Source organism: Canis lupus, chromosome 9, assembly GCF_003254725.2.
Source record: "Canis lupus dingo isolate Sandy chromosome 9, ASM325472v2, whole genome shotgun sequence".
NCBI lineage: Eukaryota > Metazoa > Chordata > Mammalia > Carnivora > Canidae > Canis > Canis lupus.
In genome coordinates, this window is record NC_064251.1 from 12,289,130 (window position 1) to 12,307,715 (window position 18,586).

An 18,586-nucleotide genomic window follows, 5' to 3' on the forward strand; every position below is an offset into this window, starting at 1 on the left:
CTCCCCTAGCTCACCCCATTCCAGTCACATACCAACCCATTCCCTCTGTACAAAATATTCTTTCCTCTTCTCAAGTTTTGTATGGTTTCCTCCTACCTTTCATGCAGGTTTTAATTTGAGTATCATATCTTTAGCAACTTTCACAGTCTGTATCTAAAATAACACCTTACATGAAACAACTCTATATAAAATACGCCCTTCACTCCAAACACCTTATCCTGCTTTACTTTGTAGAAATTGTCATTACCTTACCTTACCTTACATTTTGGGACACAAAGAGATACAGAAAGAGAGTTGTTGCTGTTGTCCCCTCTACCATAAGAGCAGACACTGTATTTTGTTTGCTGCCATATCCTAAGCACCTGGAATTATGGTGAGTACAAAGCAGTCACTCAATAAACATGCATTAACTAATGAATGATTGGAAAGACACTGCTTCTATATTATAAACTTCTAAGGTATCTAAAGAATGGGAATCATCAGTCATATCACTATCTAGGACACATTTTTGTTCATTTTATTTTTATTTATTTTTTACTTTTTTTTTTAGAGAGAGGGAGAATGAGCAAGCAGGTGAGCAAGGGTGAGGTCTGAGGGGAGGGTCTGAAGGGAGAGAGAGAATCTTTTTTTTTTTTTTTTTAAGATTTTATTTATTTATTAATGAGAGACACAGAGAGAGAGAGAGAGGCACAGACACAGGCAGAGGGAGAAAGCAGGCTCCATGCAGGGAGCCCGACGTGGGACTCGATCCAGGGTCTCCAGGATCACACCCTAGGTGGAAGGCAGAGCTAAACCGCTGAGTTGCCCAGGATGCCCGAGAGAGAGAGAATCTTAAGCGGGCTCCACATTCCGCACAGAGCCAGACATGGAGCTTGATCTCACACTCCTGAGATCATGACCTGAGCCAAAATCCAGAGACAGATGATTAACTGATTGGGCCACCCAGGCGCCCCATAGCAAATGAAGTATCCCTAAAACAAAACATATATACTTCACATTATAGTTACTGAAAAGAACTGTGTTCATCTTTGCCCTCTTAATTCCCACTCCAGATAAATGTGCCATTTGTTTTAACCTAGATGAGAAAAGTTCCAAACAAACAAACAGGAAGACGAGGCCTGCCTTAAGTACCTTTCACCACGCATCAATGCCCATCCTATGGACATAGGCTCCTAATGCTTGACCTGGACCCATGGGCCCAGGCTCTACAGCTTCATAGCTTGGGTCTCTGACTCTGGCCACCTAATGTCCAGGAATCTGGCACTCTGCCTCCTGCCTGTAGGGCCAATCTGTGCCTTGCAGCATCAATGGATCATGACTACATTTATTTACACTACCATGTAGAGAGCAGAGCAGCTGATATGTCATTAAGGTTCAAAAATTATTTTTTACAAACTGGAAACAGAAAGCCAAGCCAAAAGACTTTTAAAAGGAATAGGATAGAGTGAGCAAAAAGAAAACAAAGAGAATGACAGAGCATGCTCGGCATGCAATGAGGTACACATATGTTCAGAAAGCATGAAAACCCATTTTGAAGAGCTCTTAGGGAGACCCACAAATTCATGGTCATTAACCTCATCGGAGACCTTGATACCAAAAAGAAGTTTCACTGAGTTTTTCTGATGAGATCAGTCATGGGATCACCACAATCATATCAAACCATCCTCACTTCCCTTGGCCCTGCTGTCTGTGTACTTCTAGTTTCAGCAAATGACCCTTCCTCCTCTCTCATGAAGGAAAACCTTCAGTCTAAGAGCATCCTCATTTTCCTGCTGCAGATTTATAAACTTCTATGTATCTTTCCTCCCCTCCCCTTCTCACTACTTGTAGCAGAGGCCTGCCCCTCTCCTCTGAAGCCAACACCTCTCTCCGCACACTTCCACATCCCTGGGCACCTCGACTAGTCATGTCTTCCCTCTCTGGCCTCTATGTCTTGCTTTGTACTGTATCCCCTTCCAGTGAGGCTACACAGTCTAACATTATAGAAAAATTAAGACACCTAAAATATTCATAGGGGGAAAAGTGGGAATTGCATGTTATCTGCTAATTAAGTATCTCAACTGACCTTCTAACTTCCCAACTACTTATCTTGTATAATTTGTCTCATCTTTACACTGCCTTTGCTATCAAAATGTTCTTAAGTTTCAAATTAAGAGTAATGTGTAAGCAGTTGGCCCTTCAGTGTTTTTTATGATCATTAACAATAAGTATTTATTCTTCCCCAAGAATTTGACCACTTGTTTATCTGTTGAACTACATTTCCCTTTAAAGGCTTTGTAGTGAAAAGAGAAGATATAAAATATAAGACTAAAGAATGATATGATGGGATTGCCAAAAAAATCTCCATAGTTCAGGAAATCCTAGCATGCCTGGTTTGTTGTTTGTTTCCAGCTTGAATGAGGTTTGTGCAGACAATTAGAATTGTCTTTTTGTTCCAATGGGTTATACAGGAAAGAAACAGGAAATCTTGATGAAAGCTTGGGCTTTACAGGATATTTGTGTGAGTGTTTAGCCCATGTGTTTGAAGTTTTTCTCTCCACATCTGCCCACTTTATGCCTGCACTCTGGCTAAAATATTTTAAAATACCATTTTGCTTTTTTCACTTCATTTCAGTTCCTGGCATGATGCTTTCCCTATGGGAAGGGGCTCAAAAATAAAAACCGAATAAGGAAACTAACAACCAAAAAAGCACAAGTCATTCATTTCCTCTGGATGGCAATTCTCTCATTATAAAATGGGAGATTAGGTCAGATAAGTGCTTCTAAACTTTTTCACCAAAGTACCCCTGGTAGCAGTGAAAATGAATAGCACCCCTCTAGGGGATCTGAGGGCATAGCCTGAAGCAGCTTCTGCAAGCTGGAGGTTTCTTTGAAATGTCCTATTTTATCTTAAAAATTCATGAGAACTTTGCATTTTACAAAACAGGAAAGTCTCTGTTTGTTTTAATATGATTGTTACCTCAATAGTAAAACTGCTTCGCTTTCCCACAAAATAATCAAGTGACTCTGACCTTCCAGGAAGCATGTATGCAGCTTCACACACACCCTGGCACTGGCTCACTATCCCAGGGAACACCTACCTCAGTTTGAGTGTAGACAAGGGCCTGGTGGATGAGCATCTACATCCCCTTCCAGTGTGAGTTGCTATAACCATAATATTTACTATTTCACATTTTATAGAAAAGTCAAACAAAATAATAGAAAGCTTATCACACACAAAATGGCAGCTGAGAAGGCAGGTGGAAGCTCTGAAGGACATCCAGCTAGACAAGTATGTAACATACAAGTCAGTGGTGGAGTCAGGGATGTCTCCATCTGTCACGATACATACACACACGGGCTGAGGGTCTACTCAGGCAGATGAACAGAAAGATCACAGAACCCTGGATTCGAAAGGGATCTTAGTGATAGGACAGCCCTATGAATGCACAGCCTCCCCCTACAACACCGCCAACAGCTACTTCGACACACTCAGGCTGGGGAACTTACTTTCTCACAACATAAACCACTGAGCATTTGCCTAATTCTTTAGGAAAGAATGACTTTGAAATGAGTCAAAATATGCCTCCCAGTGTTATCTACACATGGGTTCAATTTCTGTCTCCTGGAACTGCAAGGGGAGTCTGTTTAGAGTGGAGCATGGCTCCAGTTCAGGCTTGATTCTGTCAAGTGTGTGGGACATTGGACAGGTTACTTAAGAGGATGCGCTACAGTTTCTACAACTGGAAGATGGGAAAAATACGTAATAGTCTCTGCCTTGCAAGACCACTGTGAGGAGGGGCGTGGCTGAGTTCACACACAGCATCCAGAAGTGGGCCGTGGCCCCAAGCAGGTCTACTAACTGCTGGCTACTGGGATATTCCCATACAGACCAATCCTACTATTTCATAGATGACTGATTTCGAATTTAAGAATAAATATGGCTCAGTTAAGCATCTGCCTTCAGCTCAGGTCATGATCCCAGGGTCCTGGGATGGAGCCCCACGTTGGGCTCCCTGCTCAGATGGGCACCTGCTTCTCCCTCTCTCTCTGCTTGTGCTCACTCTGTCAAATAAATAAATAAAATCTTTAAAAAATAATAAATAGATATGTTACTCTCCTTAGTCTTGTCTTCTCTTGCTGAAATTCCTTTAAATACTCTCATTGACATAGCTCCAAGTCTTTCTATATTCTGGAGACTTTCATTTGAACATGCTTTTGTCAATGTCCTACTTCAAATGTGGCAACTAGAACTGACTTATTCCTTATGTGACCTGATGTGTAAACAATGTACTGGGCCCATTACCACATCATCCCAGGCATGTTGTTCTGTCTGCCTTGCTGCCCCCGCCCTTTATACCCCTCATACACCTCACCCCTGCCTTGTATTTTTTGCAGATAATTTTTTAAATCTAAGCATAGGATTTTATATTCAATCCTAATAAATTTAATCATCTTAATTTCAGCTGTTTAAAGCTTCAGAGTACTGATTTTCATGTCCCACGTGTTAACTACTCCTCTGAACTCTGGGGAAGCAGGGAACATTACCTCTGTATCATCATCCAGTGATGGCCCTTTGACCTACCACTTAGCCACATAACTGCACCAATATCTAAAGCATTTTTTCCATATTGCCTTCATGAAGGACCTTACCAGGTGGCTCAGTGAAGTCCAGCTATACTTTCCTTATCTACCAGCCTGACCCCCGCTCAAAAAAGGAAATGAGCTTAGTTTAATTGGCTTCATTTTTAGAGAACTTTTGCTAGCTTGTAGGGACCACAACTATATGCCTATCATTTCTCATAATAAACTTTCACAGTAAAAATCTTAACAATTTGGAGTGGTCTGGGGGACTACTTACTGTTCCAGGTAATAAAATTTTCTGCTGGAATGGATTTTAAAAGTTGGCATATTATCACATCAATAAATATTCTCCTGGGGCACCTGGGTGGCTCAGTCAGTTAAGCACCTGCCTTTGGCTCACGTCCCGATCAAGGTCCTGAGATCAAGTCCCAAGTTGGCTCCCTGATCAGTGGGGAGTCCGCTACTCCCTCTTCTCCCTGCTTGTACTCTCTGGCTATCTCTATCTCTCTCTCTCAAATAAATAAATAAATATTCTCCTAAAATCTATTAGCTCGTATTCCTGTGTTTTCTTTTCCTAGTGAGTTACTGCCTGGGATCTTCAATCTCAACACCAAGTCTAATAAACAGGCCTATAGATACAGGAAGAATAAAATGGGTGAAATCACCAAGATCTGAGAGATCCTTAAGTGAGCTTTTTTTTAACTACTGTCACACACTTGCATGACAATTGTATCATTTATCCCCTTTTCATGAAAATGAAATGCAGAAAAGTTAATGCAACAGCAGTTTCTTCCTTTCTTTTTTTTTTTTTTTTTTTTTTGCTGTGCCTTGTTCTGTGCTAATTTTTTTTTTTTTATCTTTTCTTGGCAAAGTTCTTTTTTTTGTATATTTTTTTATTGGAGTTCGATTTGCCAACATTTCTTTCTTTCCTTTTTTTTTTTGAGAGAGAGAAAGTGCAAGCAGGAGCGGGGGGGCGGGGGGGGGGCAGAGAGGGAGAAGATAATCTTAAGTAGGCTTCACTCCAAGCATGGAGCTCAACAGGGGACTCAGTCCCACAACCCTGAGATCATGACTTGAGCCAAAATCAAGAGTCAGACACTCAATGAACTGAGCCACCTAGACACCCCCACAGCATGTAGTTTCTATAAATAGTATCAATTCTTTAAAAAACTAATTTCTCTGATTAAGTATTTTTAGGCAAGACTATACAAAGACAAAACTTTAGTAGATTTTTAAAACTATCATTCTGAGAAAAACCTTTGAAACCTACATTCTTCCAAAATTTACACAAGTGTATTTTTTAAAGTTTTTATTTAAACTCTAGTTAGTTAATATATATGGTAAAATTGGTTTCAGGTGTAGAATTTGGTGATTCACACGATGTAAGTGTATTTTTAAATTAAAAACATAACTGTCACATTAAAAAAGACAGTCACAATGTGTAAAGGAGGGAGTATAGAAAAAGAATCAACCATGATTCCATCACCTAAAAAATAACTAATATTATTGTTTGAATGTTTCTGTCTGAGATTAAAAATAACTGGGCCAGCGGGTATAAATACTTTTTATGACTCTTGGTAGATACTGCCAAAATTCTCTCCAAAAAGGCTGCATTAATTTAAATGTCACCAGCAATATATGAAAGTACAAATTTCACTAAACTTTTGCCAATTTTAGATGGTACATCATTGTTAATTCTAATTTGCATTTTTATTGATACTAAGGCTAAAGATGTTTCTACATGGTCATTTATTCAATTAGTTTCTTATCTGTTTCTGTCCTTTGCGAGGTCACTTATTGGGACATTAATGATTTTCTTATGATTTGTGATAATTACTTAATTTATATACTAATTATTTTTATTTGTTACAAATTTATTAACTTTATAAGAGAATCATTTTTGGCCTATCACATTCATTGCAAAATATTATTTCTTCTTTTTTTAACTTAAAATAATTTTTATTTAGTCAAATGTTAATTTTCCATGGTGATTTTTCTTATGTATCCAACTTTAAGAAGCCAGAGATGTGCCAAAACAATCACAAAATAAATGCAAATCAGGCATTGAAGTCACTTGGCTATATCTGGTTATACATTTGCCACCAGAAGATTATCACCAAAAAGAAAATACAAATTAAAATTTATTTATTTATTTATTTATTTATTTATTTATTTATTTATTTATTCATTTATTTATTTATTTTAGAGAGCAAGAGGGAGAGACAGAGAGAAAGTGAGAGACAGAGAGAAACTGAGTGGGGAGTGGGAGGCAGAGGAAGAGAGAGAGAGGGAGGGAGGAGAGGAGCAGAGGGAGAGTGAGTGAATCTCCAGCAGACACTCTGTTGATGGAGGAGCCCAATTTGAGACTTGATCTCAAGACCATGAGATCATGACCAGAGCCAAAACCCAGAGTTAGACACTCAACAGACTAAGCCACCTAGGCACTCCTGAAAATATAATTTTTTAAACTCTCAAAGAGAATGCGTCTCCTCCTTATACTCACCCTGAAACACAATAGTTTCTGAGTCATATCTGTGTCACAGAAATGGTTTTGTTTTTTTTTAATTTTTTTTTTAATTTATTTATGATAGTCACACAGAGAGAGAGAGAGAGAGGCAGAGACATAGGCAGAGGGAGAAGCAGGCTCCATGTACCGGGAGCCCGATGTGGGATTCGATCCTGGGTCTCCAGGATCACACCCTAGGCCAAAGGCAGGCGCTAAACCACTGCGCCACCCAGGGATCCCCAGAAATGGTTTTTAACTTGTTGAGTTTCCTCTCTCCACCTGGGAGACAGAGTTGGGGTTTCCTGTTACTCCACCAATTTATTTAGAGGAACTGACATTTCTCTTGTTTTTATTTTTGCTTTTAATATTGCTTTTAATCCCCAAATCATCTCAGTTATACCTCATAACTAGAGCATAATATGCAACACTTCTTGACCTTCCTTACTATTCTTATTTATATTTGGTCATCTTATGTTCCTTCTTTCTCCCAATCAATTAATCTTTTCTACTCCAATCAATTAAACAATATAATGAATTCTATAATGTATTTCTATTATCAGCTCAATCAGAAATATAATGTAACAGAGATTGGAAGAAATAGAAGAGAAAGTTTCTGCTTCCTTGTAGACTGCACTCCACCCTGGATAAAAACAGCTCTACATGATATTTTACAATACAAGAACTGATTTAAGTGTACAGAATAATGAGATGATTAATGCTGTAATTTCAGAGAAGGAAGAACTGGGTGTGGGCCAAAAAGGTCCTGTGACATTGTAGGGAAGTGTAGGAGCAGGAAGCAAGTCTTGAAGGATGGGTGTGATTTGCATAGACAGAATAGAGCAAAACGCAGATAATGCAAATAAAGAAGGACCGATTTGCGAACTTTAAACCATCACTATGAAAGTAACTCAGGTATATTTACAAACATTTTAAAATTAAAAGAGCGACAACAACATAACAGCCATAAGGTTACATACATGTCAGATCAGAATTCCTTTTCATGGAACTCAACTGAGCCCCTAATTGCTATCACTTAGGAGAGGGATTAAAATTCAGTAATCATTACAAGATTATTAGTTTTTGATGTAGTAGCCACTTAATAAGGACTTGAAAATATAATAATGAAAAAATTATTCAGGTTTTCAGAATAAAAAGATTCAAATATTGTCTTTAGAAAAACAATTTCTTAACTTAGTAATTAAGCTAATTAACATTTTTCCAGATGTTTAAGGAAACAAGGCAAGCAAATTAAACAAATAAGTAAAAATTAATAACCACCTTGAATATTCCAAGAATTAGCAGGAATACAGTTTTAGAAAAGATGAAAATAAAACTTTTTTTATTAGGTAAATAAGATGCAGATCCAAATCCAAACTTCTTATGCTGCTCTGGATTGTCCTGGTCCTAGTCCAAGCCGAGTTCTCACCCCATCTCCTACAGCTGGAATCTTCCCCTCTACATTCCTGCTGAACCGTCTTTTTCTGTCATTTTTGTTCCTTCAACACTCTCAAGTTGCTCTCATCTCAGATCCTTGCACTCACTGTTCCGCTAGCCTGGAATACTATTCCTCCAAGAGACTTCATGGCTGGCTCATCCCGGGTTTTCAAGATTCTCAGCACAAGGTTCTCCTGCTCAGAGGGCTTCCCTGACCACCTGTCAATGATGGTAATCCCCCTTCCACCTCCACCCAACAAGGCCTCTGTACATACTTTCTTCCTCTTTCATTAGTCACTCTCCGAAATTATTTTGTGTTTTTTTAATTAATAGGCTGGCTGCTCACCAAAATGTAGCATATGTTCTATTAGCCATTTGTATGTTTTCTTTGGAGAAATGTCTGCTCATGTCTGTGTCCATTTCTTGTCTGGATTTTTTGGTTTTTGGGTGTTGAGTTTGATAAATTCTTTGACAAGTTTCTATGACCCAGCAACTGCCCTAACTAGGTATTTACCCAAAGGATACAAACACAGTGAGTGATTCAAGGGGGCACCTGCACCCCAATGTTTATAGCAGCAATGTCCCAATAGCCAAAATATGGAAAGAGCTCAGATATTCTTTGACAGATGAATGGATAAAGAAGATGTGGTATGTATATACAATGGAATATCAGTCATCAAAAAGAATGAAATCTTGCCATTTGCAATGATATGGATGGAACTAGAGAGTATTATGCTAAGCAAAATAAGTCATTCAGAGAAAGACAAATACAATATGATTTCACTCATATGTGGAATATAAGAAACAAAACAGATGCATATAGGAGAAAGGAAGGAAAAATAAAATAACATAAAAATAGAGAGAGGGGCAAACCATAAGAGACTCAACTCTAGGAAATAAGCTGAGGGTTGCTGGAGGGAAGACTGGTGGGGGTATGGGGTAATTGGGTGATGGGCGTTAAGGAGGGCACGTGATGGAATGAGCACTGGGTGTTATATGCAACTGATGAATCACTAAATTCTACCCCTGAAATTAATAATACACTATATATGTTAACTAAGTTTAAATTAGAAAAAAAATTTTAAATGATTGTTAAAAAATGCAGTATATGCTCTGTGTGAAAAGGTACGTCGTCAGTTGGCTTACTGCTCTGCCCAGAGTCGGGACATGGTAGGTACCAAAAACTATTTCTTAAATAAATAAGCAACTCAGATTTATGCTCTGACAGGAACAGAAGGACTCAAGAATTACCATAAAAGTTTCAATTAAACATGCAGATTAACAAACCACTGTAATAGACTTCAGTGAAGAGCTAAAATCCTATTTCTGGATTTTACTAAAACAGATTTTATTTCAAATGATTCATATGTATTGATAATAACATTCTTAGTAACATTTTCATTGTGAAGGGATTTTATCATATATCTTTTTAAGATTTCATCTTTAAGTCTCTACACCCAACGTGGGGTTCACACTTATAGCCTCAAGATCAAGAGTTGCATACTCCACCGACTAAGCCAGCCAGGTACCCCTATAATGAAATTCTTACAAAAGAGATTATAGCATTTAAAAATTCAATGGCATCATCAAAATGAAAGACTAACCTGCTGTTCATATCGTTGTTTGACATCCTCCAGCTGCCATAAAAACTCCTTTGATTGCTTCTCACGAAGAGACTTGGATCTAGTTAGATCGGCCTCCACTTTTTCCATCTATAAAATTTAAAAATCAAATATTATATTTTTTAAACAAAAAATTTATTCCATGTTTTTGTAGTTTGACCATTCATTAAAATGGCAGATTTTAAACACCCCCTATGGATCATAATGGTGAATTTTAAGATGATAAGATAATGAAAGCTCTGTCAATTTATTTACATATCTTTAATAGTTTGTCAGGAAAATTAACACTGGAATATAACTGACTACATTCTGATGCTATAAAAATGGAACTATAATGGAAATATAACTTTGAATATTCAAATATTTATTCTACAAGAATTTTTAAGGCCTTGGCATATGCTGAATGGGAGAAAATATTTGTAAGCCATGTATCTGACAGGGGACTTGTATCAAGAATACATAAAGAATGCTTACAGCCCACTAAGAAATGGGCAATTATACTCTATATTAAAATGGGTAAAGGAACTGAAAAGATATTTCTCCAAAGAAGATATACAAATGGCCAAAAAAGCATATGAGAAGACGATCAACATCACTGCCATTAGGCAATTTCAAATTGAAACAATAATGACGTATCACTTCGCGCCCCCTAGGATGGCTTCAATCAAGACCGATAACAGCAAGTATTGGTGAAGATGTGGAGAAATCAGAACCCTCAAACCCTGCTGCTGGGAATGTAAAATGGAAGACAGTTTGGCAGTTCCTCAAAAGGATAAACATGGTTACCATATGTGCCAGGAATTCCACTCCTGGGTGAGAAATTAAAACATCCACGCAAAAACTTACACAAATGTTAAAAAAAAAAAAAAAAAAAAAACAAATGTTTGTAGCAGCATTATTCATAATAGCCAAAAAGAGTATGAAATAACCCAGATGTTCACCAATGGATAATGGATAAACAAAACAAGGTCGATACATAGGAGCATCACTGAACCATAAGAAGGAATGAAATACTAATATGTGTTATAATATGGGGAACCTTGAAAGCACTGTGCTAAGTGAAAGGAGGCAGTCACACACACAAGACTATGTATTATGATTCCATTTATATTAAATGTGATACAGAAGGCAAATCCATAGAAACAGCAAGTAGACTAGTGGTTGCCTAGAGTGAGAGGGAGTTGAGGGTGAGCACTGACTGCTAAAGGGTGTCAGATTTCTTTTGGAGGCAATGGAAATTTAAAACTGATTGTCCTGGGGTGCTTGGGTGGTGCAGTTGGTTAAGCGACCTACTCTTGGTTTTAGCTTGGGCTGTGATCTTCAGGTCATGAGACTGAGACAGGAGATGGGCTCTGCGCTCTGCGTGGAGTCTGCTTCAGATTCTCACCCTCTCCCTCTCCCTCCACACCTGCCTCTCCCTCTGCCCCTCCTGCTCATGCTCTCTCTCTCTAAAATAAAAAAATCTTTTTTAAAAATCTATTATGCTGATGGATACACAATTGTTAAGTATATTAAAAATGATTAAATTGTTACACTTAAAATGAATTTAATTCCTGGTATGTGATTTATATCCTTTTTTTAAAATTTTTATTTATTTGTGATAGTCACAGAGAGAGAGAGAGAGAGAGAGAGAGAGAGAGAGGCAGAGACACAGGCAGAGGGAGAAGCAGGCTCCATGCACTGGGAGCCCAACGTGGGATTCGATCCCGGGTCTCCAGGATCACGCCCTGGGCCAAAGGCAGGCTCTAAACCGCTGCACCACCCAGGGATCCCTATATCCTTTTTTAAAAAAAATTTTTTTTTTTAAGGAGGCTCCATGCCCAGCATGGGGCTTGCATTCATAACCCTGAGATCAAGACCTGAGCTGAGATGGAGTTGGACATTTAACTGACTGAGCCACCTGGGCACCCCATATGTGAATTATATCTTAATAAAGCTGTTATCATAAAAAAATTAAAAGTCAAACACTATGCCATATCCCACAAGGCTTCATCCAATCCCAGGTACTGCTCTCAATTCATCTCTGCTACTCTATACCATCACCACCACCATTCCAGCCCATCTGCCTCTTTGCATGCCAGAGACATGCCAGAGATCCTCTGGAAGCTTCCCCTCAGAGAGTCACATGGCTTTTTTCTCAAAATCTTAAGTTTCTGCTTAAAGGTCATCTTTGTGAAGCCTCCCTGACCACCCTATTTAAATTGCAGCCCTCCTCCTGCCCCAGTCCTCTTAAGTCTCCCTTTTGCTGATCTACTGTTCCTTTTTACCATAGGACATATCACCTTCAAGTATATAATACAATTTACTTACTCCTTAGGGCTCATTTTAATGTCTGCCTCACCCATGGTAATGTAACCCCACGTTCACTCACGTATCCAAACAATTTAGCACACTGCCTGGCACCTATAGGGACCCAATAATCAAATGAAGCAGAAAAAAGACAAACCAAGTGTATATACCTAGGTTTGAGATTTGCTGAATAAACAATTTTCAACATTTAGGATGCAGATTCTTAATAACATATACAAGATCATGTTGAATCTGACACTTTCTATCACATACAAAATTAGAGATAATGTATGATTATCTTGCTCTTGCCAGATGCTCATTTATATGTGGCAAGAAAGAAATGTTCTTATATATAGTAATGAAAAATCGCTCCATATAAATAACATGAAAATGGCACCTTCCTAGTGCAGTTTTTCATTTGTCTTTCTTCCTCTGGTTTGACTATGTCTCAGAAGTTTGTGTTGTTTTTTTTTTCTGAAACAATTGTCAGTTAATATGACAATCGTCCTACCAGTGGCTACTCTATATTTATTATTCTGCTTCACTGATTGGTTGAGATGTTTCTTTTTTAGTTGTACACCATGCTCTCTTCCAGGTTACCTTTTGGCAACTGCTAGGATTAGACACAATATGAATATCAGAGGAAATGAATCCTAAAAATGTTCCTTCAGTTTCTCATCTTAAATTTTAAAAAAATCATTCAAATGCATTTTTTCAGACATGATTAAACCTTAAGGCTCCAGAAGCAAAGATGTTAGGTGAAGAGTAGCCAGTTGCATTAGATAAGAAAAAAATGCATATAGCCACTCACTACTGCTGTCCAACAGTACATCTTGCTTCCTGCTTCTCACAGCAAGGTCTGGGGTATCTAAATTATGGCATGAGATTTAGCCTAAGTATTTCTTCGTAAAATCCAAAGAGTGCAACCCTAATAACACTAAGTCATCTGCTTCCAAATTCAACAATCAGAGTTGTAAGAGTATTGATCCACAGGTAGTCAGTACAGTGGCCGAGAACACATTTACTAAGGAATTACTGAAGGACCCATACTCAAGCCCACTTTGTTGCCCTCTGTTTCTAACTCAAGACATGGGTTTCCAGTCTTTCTCTACTTCAGTGCTCTTCACATCAGACCTCCAGCAGAAGGCAGTCTGCGCTCCCTATACTCCAAGATCCTTGGCATTTCCAACATTAGCCATGTCTCGATTCAAAAAGAGCCTTTTGCTCTTTGTGCTATCTGGAAAGCCCCTTCAAGTTTTTCCCTTCGTCCAAAGTGATGGTCTTCAAGGATGACTCATCTACTCTCCTCTCTCTGAGGTGTTTTTTTTTTTAAGATTTTATTTTTATTTATTCGTGAGAGACACAGAGAGAGAGGCAGAGACAGGCAGAGGGTGAAGCAGGCTCCCTGCAGAGAGCCTGATGTGGGACTCAATCCCAGGACCCCGGGACAACAATCTGAGCCAAAGGCAGACACTCAACCACTGAGCCACCTAGGTGTCTTCTGAGGTGTTTTTTAATCCCACCAACTTATAAAGTGCCTTCCTTCTCTCTACATTCAAGGACTTAACATCTATTTCCATAGCACGCTGTTTTTCTCTATAGTATGGAAGTGTTTCAAACGTGTGAGCTTTGTTTATTCATCTAGATCATGAGCTACTGAATAAAAGGAACTATGATTTATAATTCTTTTGTATCTTAATTATGAACTAATTGGTATAGTATGCAGAATAAATATGCATTAAATCCTTAAGGATGAATAAAATAATTGGCAAAAGCAAAAGGGGATGAAAAAAAGGAAAGCTGTATCAAGAAGAGAAGATCTGGTTTATTTAGTACTTTCAAGACAGAGCTTCATATGAAGTTGATTTTAGGTTCTTATTTTATCTCGGTACAGATTGTATATTAAAAGTAAATAAGTATTTAAATAGTTAAAATACTTAGAACTTAAAATAAAAACTAAGGCCTTTATGTACTCTATGTGTGTAAAAATTCAGTACCTTCAAGAAAAAACAGAATCATCTTCTATAACCAAAATGGATAACAATTTAAAACACATGAAAAGACCTTTTATACCTAAACATTAAGACAAATTCATAGTAAATAACTGATATAAGAAAAGGAAATGCATGTCATATTAGATGATACTGACCGAAAATGCAAGGCCCCACTCCATTTTCCTTCAACAATGTAACAAAAAAATTTAAAGTCTTGTAAAAGACTTTGTATAAAAACAGTGTTCTCAGTTGCCATAGATACAAAAGATCCTGCTTCCTCATACATCATTCTACATTCCGTTCAACTTCAAGGGTTAGGAAATTAACAACAACACTCCTTTACAGTGTAACTCTAGCTTCAAGAAAACCTAGGAGTAAAGCTTGGTGGGCAAATTAGGAGCAAAAAGGAGTTGGGTGTATTTCTGCGAATGTTTAGTGTTTAAAGAAGGAAGGGGAGGGTGGTGTTTTCCTCCTCTGGTGCCTCAGGCATTGGGTCCTTCAGCTACATGGAAAAGAAAACCCAAGAGACCATGCATGCGTAAATAACATGGGCTCTTTATGTTTTTCCTTGTGCCACAAGTTCAAAAATAGGCTGCCACACTGGCAGTTCAAAGATGTCAGGGTTAGGTCTCTGCAACTCAACCTTCCTATAATAGTTGCAAAATGGCTTCTGCAGCTCTGAACATGAAGCGAAGGGCAAAGGGTCCGTATTAGCTGAGCTGAATACCCTTTGAAGGAGCTTTCCTGCAAGTTCCTGTCAATAACAAATTAATTATGCTGTTTGCCATCTCATTCACTAGAACTACATTAAAAAGTAAGCTCCATCTGCAAGGTGAGAAACTGCAGTTTTAAAACTGTGTCTAATGTTGCCCTAAATAAAATCAGGGCTCTATGAGTAAGAAAGCAGGCATGGACACCTGGTAGTCACTGTCAAAGAGGGTCATAAGTTATTGTTTTTTTTTTCTCTAGCAAAGTCCTCTTGTGTTATTATATTTGGAGGAATTCGACATGTACAATTCACATTATAACAAGCAGACAGTTATATACGAATATACAATTCAAAATATATTTTTGTATTTAATACATATTTAGGTAAGCTATAAAAATTAACCTTCAAGTATGTTCTGGTAGATAGATCAATCAATTGATCAGTAGATCAATAGAAACAGGCAGGAAGGCAGATAGATATAAATGGCAGAAAGACATCATTTTTCTGTGCTTGGCTAAAGACTTAGTAGGAACTAATATCCTTAGCAGGGAAAACCAGTGAATAACATTAACTGATTATACCTACAGTTCTTTTGTGAGAAAAAAACCATAAGTTGATATAGGACAAACAGTATTTCTGGTATCTGTCCTGATCGATTTGTGGGAGTTGTTGATCTGCTCTGGAAATGAATTTTAGCTCCACATCTGAATTACAAATATCTTCCACTCTGAGGAAGCCTTTCCACTTTCTTTCTTTTTTTTTTTTTTTTTTTTTGCCTTTCCACTTTCTTAATGAGAAGTTTATTTAATTTTAATAAGGTTAAATTCAACAATATTTTGGGTTTTTATGCCTATTTGTTTCCTATTTAGAAAATCTTTCCCTAGTTCCAACTATCAAAAATGTTTCTACATTTTCTTCTGAAAGTTTTATTGTTTTACCTATCACTTGTACATCTATAATCCTGGAATTAATTTTGTGAATGGGGTAAAAGGAAAGATTCTTTTTTTTCCCCCACGTGGTTACCAAGCTGACATGGTGGCATGTATTAAAATGATCATTCTTTCCCTGCTGCACTGCAGCACTTCCTTCGACCTGAGTCAGGTTGATCATGTACATGAGAGTCTAATTTTGGGTCTCCTTCGTCTGTAACACTGATCATCCTTGTGCCCAAACCATGCTGTATTAATATTATAACTGAATATGAGTCTCAGTATCTGGTCATATATGTTGTGTTCTTCCAGATTGCCAGAGCAATTCTCAGTCCTTTGCATTTTCATATACGTTTTAGAATTAGTTGCCAGTTTCTCTCATTTCTCTTCACCCCCCACCAAAAAAAACCCCAAAGGAACAAAAGAACCACTACTAACATTTTGATTTTTAGAACTATATTGATTTTATAGATTAATGTGGGGAAAACCGACGTGTTTATGGCATTGAGTCTTTGAATCCACCAATTTATTTAGGTCTTCTTTGGTTTCTCTCAATGTTTTCCAGTTTTTAAAACAGAGGCCTTGCACGTTTTTTTGTTAGATTTATTCTTAGGTATATACGTGAACCTTTCTCGTGCTATGGTATCTTTTCCAATTTTATTTTCTATTTGTTGGCTGCTGGTATATAGAAATAAAACTGCATTGTCTGTCTGATCTTACAATCAGTAACCTTACTAAATTCACTACTAGTAACATTTCAATAAGTAAATATCTGAGAAATTAGCAATTACAACAAAGATGCCATAATTGCAGATAAGTGCCAAACTCACTGGGCTAGCTTAGGTGCCCTCCTCTGAGCTCTCTTACTGACCTGTTTATTCACTTATTAAATCACAAGCTTTTATGTGCTGGTCTATCATTCAAGCCACAAATATGTCTAATAAACTCTGAATTCCCAGAATCAACAACAATGGCTGGTATAGAGCAAGTATTCATAAATTTTTTATAAATGAATGAAAAAAGAAGTCAAGTCTGTTGAATCCTTGGCCAGTAAGTCAATAAAATAATTGAGATATATTAAAAAATAATAATGTTACTATTTCACAATCAATAACACTTCTAATCAGTCAAATGCAGAAAAAAATAACATATTTTCCAGTCCAATGTCCTCAGTAGATTTTTTTGGCTTATATTCTGTCTGCAAAAGAGATTAGTCATTGACGAATTTTACAAGGAAAAAGCTCCACTTACTCCTCTTACGTTAAGCATTTAAGGATAAAAGTTAAAATTTCTTTTAATTATTTGTTTTGCTGTTTTTATTTCATTTTGGTTTTCAAAGCCAGATACTTAGACACAGTCTCTGGATGCTGTCATTTGGAATTGATGAATGACCACAATAGCTTCTATTGAAACATTTAGATAGAATTCTAGGATTTTTCTTCTGCTACCTAATCTATTTAAAGACAAAATTCCAAATGTGAGAAGAGTAGAGAGATTTCTTCATTATCATCAAAAAGTAACTGAGAGAAAATGCTTCCATTTATATTGGATGTTTTATTATCTTAAAACTGGTCTAAAAAAGCCTTATTTAAAATTACATGAGCTAGCATGATCCTTAAAGGACAAGAGGACAAAGGTGTAAGTCACAGTGAATGGTCCATATGATGACTCTTTCTTTGTCTGTTTGTGATCCATTTATCCTTAATGACACAAATATATCCATATGGCATTCTTTAATTCAACAGCAATAATAGGATGATGAACTAAATTTACGATCTCTAAGAATATAAGAAACTGCTACCCAGTTTCAAATGTACAAGGAGCCAGAGTACCCTCACTAGTCAAAAGCAATGTTTCAGAATTTTGTTTGCATGGCAAGCCAGTGTGTTCTCCAAGTCCAAAGCTAATATCATGTAGCTGATGACTGTGAAAAAAAAAAAAAAAGGAATTAAATTTAAAGTCAGATATTTAGCAGCAAATACCATTTAACAAGGATGTATTTTCAAGGGGAGAAAAATTAACTAGAAGTCAAGTGGCTAGTGGAGGCCCCAGGAGGACCTAGCTAGCTGACATTCATGCAGTCAATTTATAAGATTAAAAAGTTTCATTTAGGATTCCTGCCAGTACTTCAAAAAACATGGCTGTCTTTTTCAGTCATTTATTTGTTTCACAGAGAATAGGTAAATATAGAACACTCATTCTTTTAAAAATATGATTATATACATATATATGTGGAAAATTCTATCACAGTAGTACATTTTCACAATTAAAATATGTATATTTTATATAACTAATTGCTGGCAGCTAGCATTTATAATAGATTTCACCACTGGAGGAAAAATTAGGTTATTGAAGCAATCTTAAATGAGATAAAAAGTTCTTCAAAGAGAAAGGAACAGTGTGAAGCAATTTTTTTTTAAACTTTCTCTGTTCCATTTTCTCTCATGGGCCTCATTTTTGAAATAGCAATTCGCTTTCAAAAACAAACTCAAAGCTTTACTTTTTTTAATTCAAAATCTTATTGTCTGCTATCTGTAGCA

At 37.2% G+C, this 18,586-nt stretch overlaps 1 protein-coding gene across 9 annotated transcripts in view; it reads right to left on the minus strand.

Annotated features, from left to right (window-relative positions):
• The window catches only part of CEP112 (centrosomal protein 112), a 401,294-nt gene that overhangs the window by 218,138 nt on the left and 164,570 nt on the right, over positions 1-18,586 (minus strand). For all 9 annotated transcript variants that reach the window (XR_007412846.1, XR_007412847.1, XM_049113963.1 and 6 more), the window contains one exon: positions 10,108-10,215. Coding sequence is in view for 7 of the 9 variants with exons in the window: in XM_049113963.1 (XP_048969920.1) it covers positions 10,108-10,215 (108 nt within the window). In the remaining 2 variants the exon portion in view is untranslated. The remainder of the gene's footprint in view (positions 1-10,107; positions 10,216-18,586) is intronic.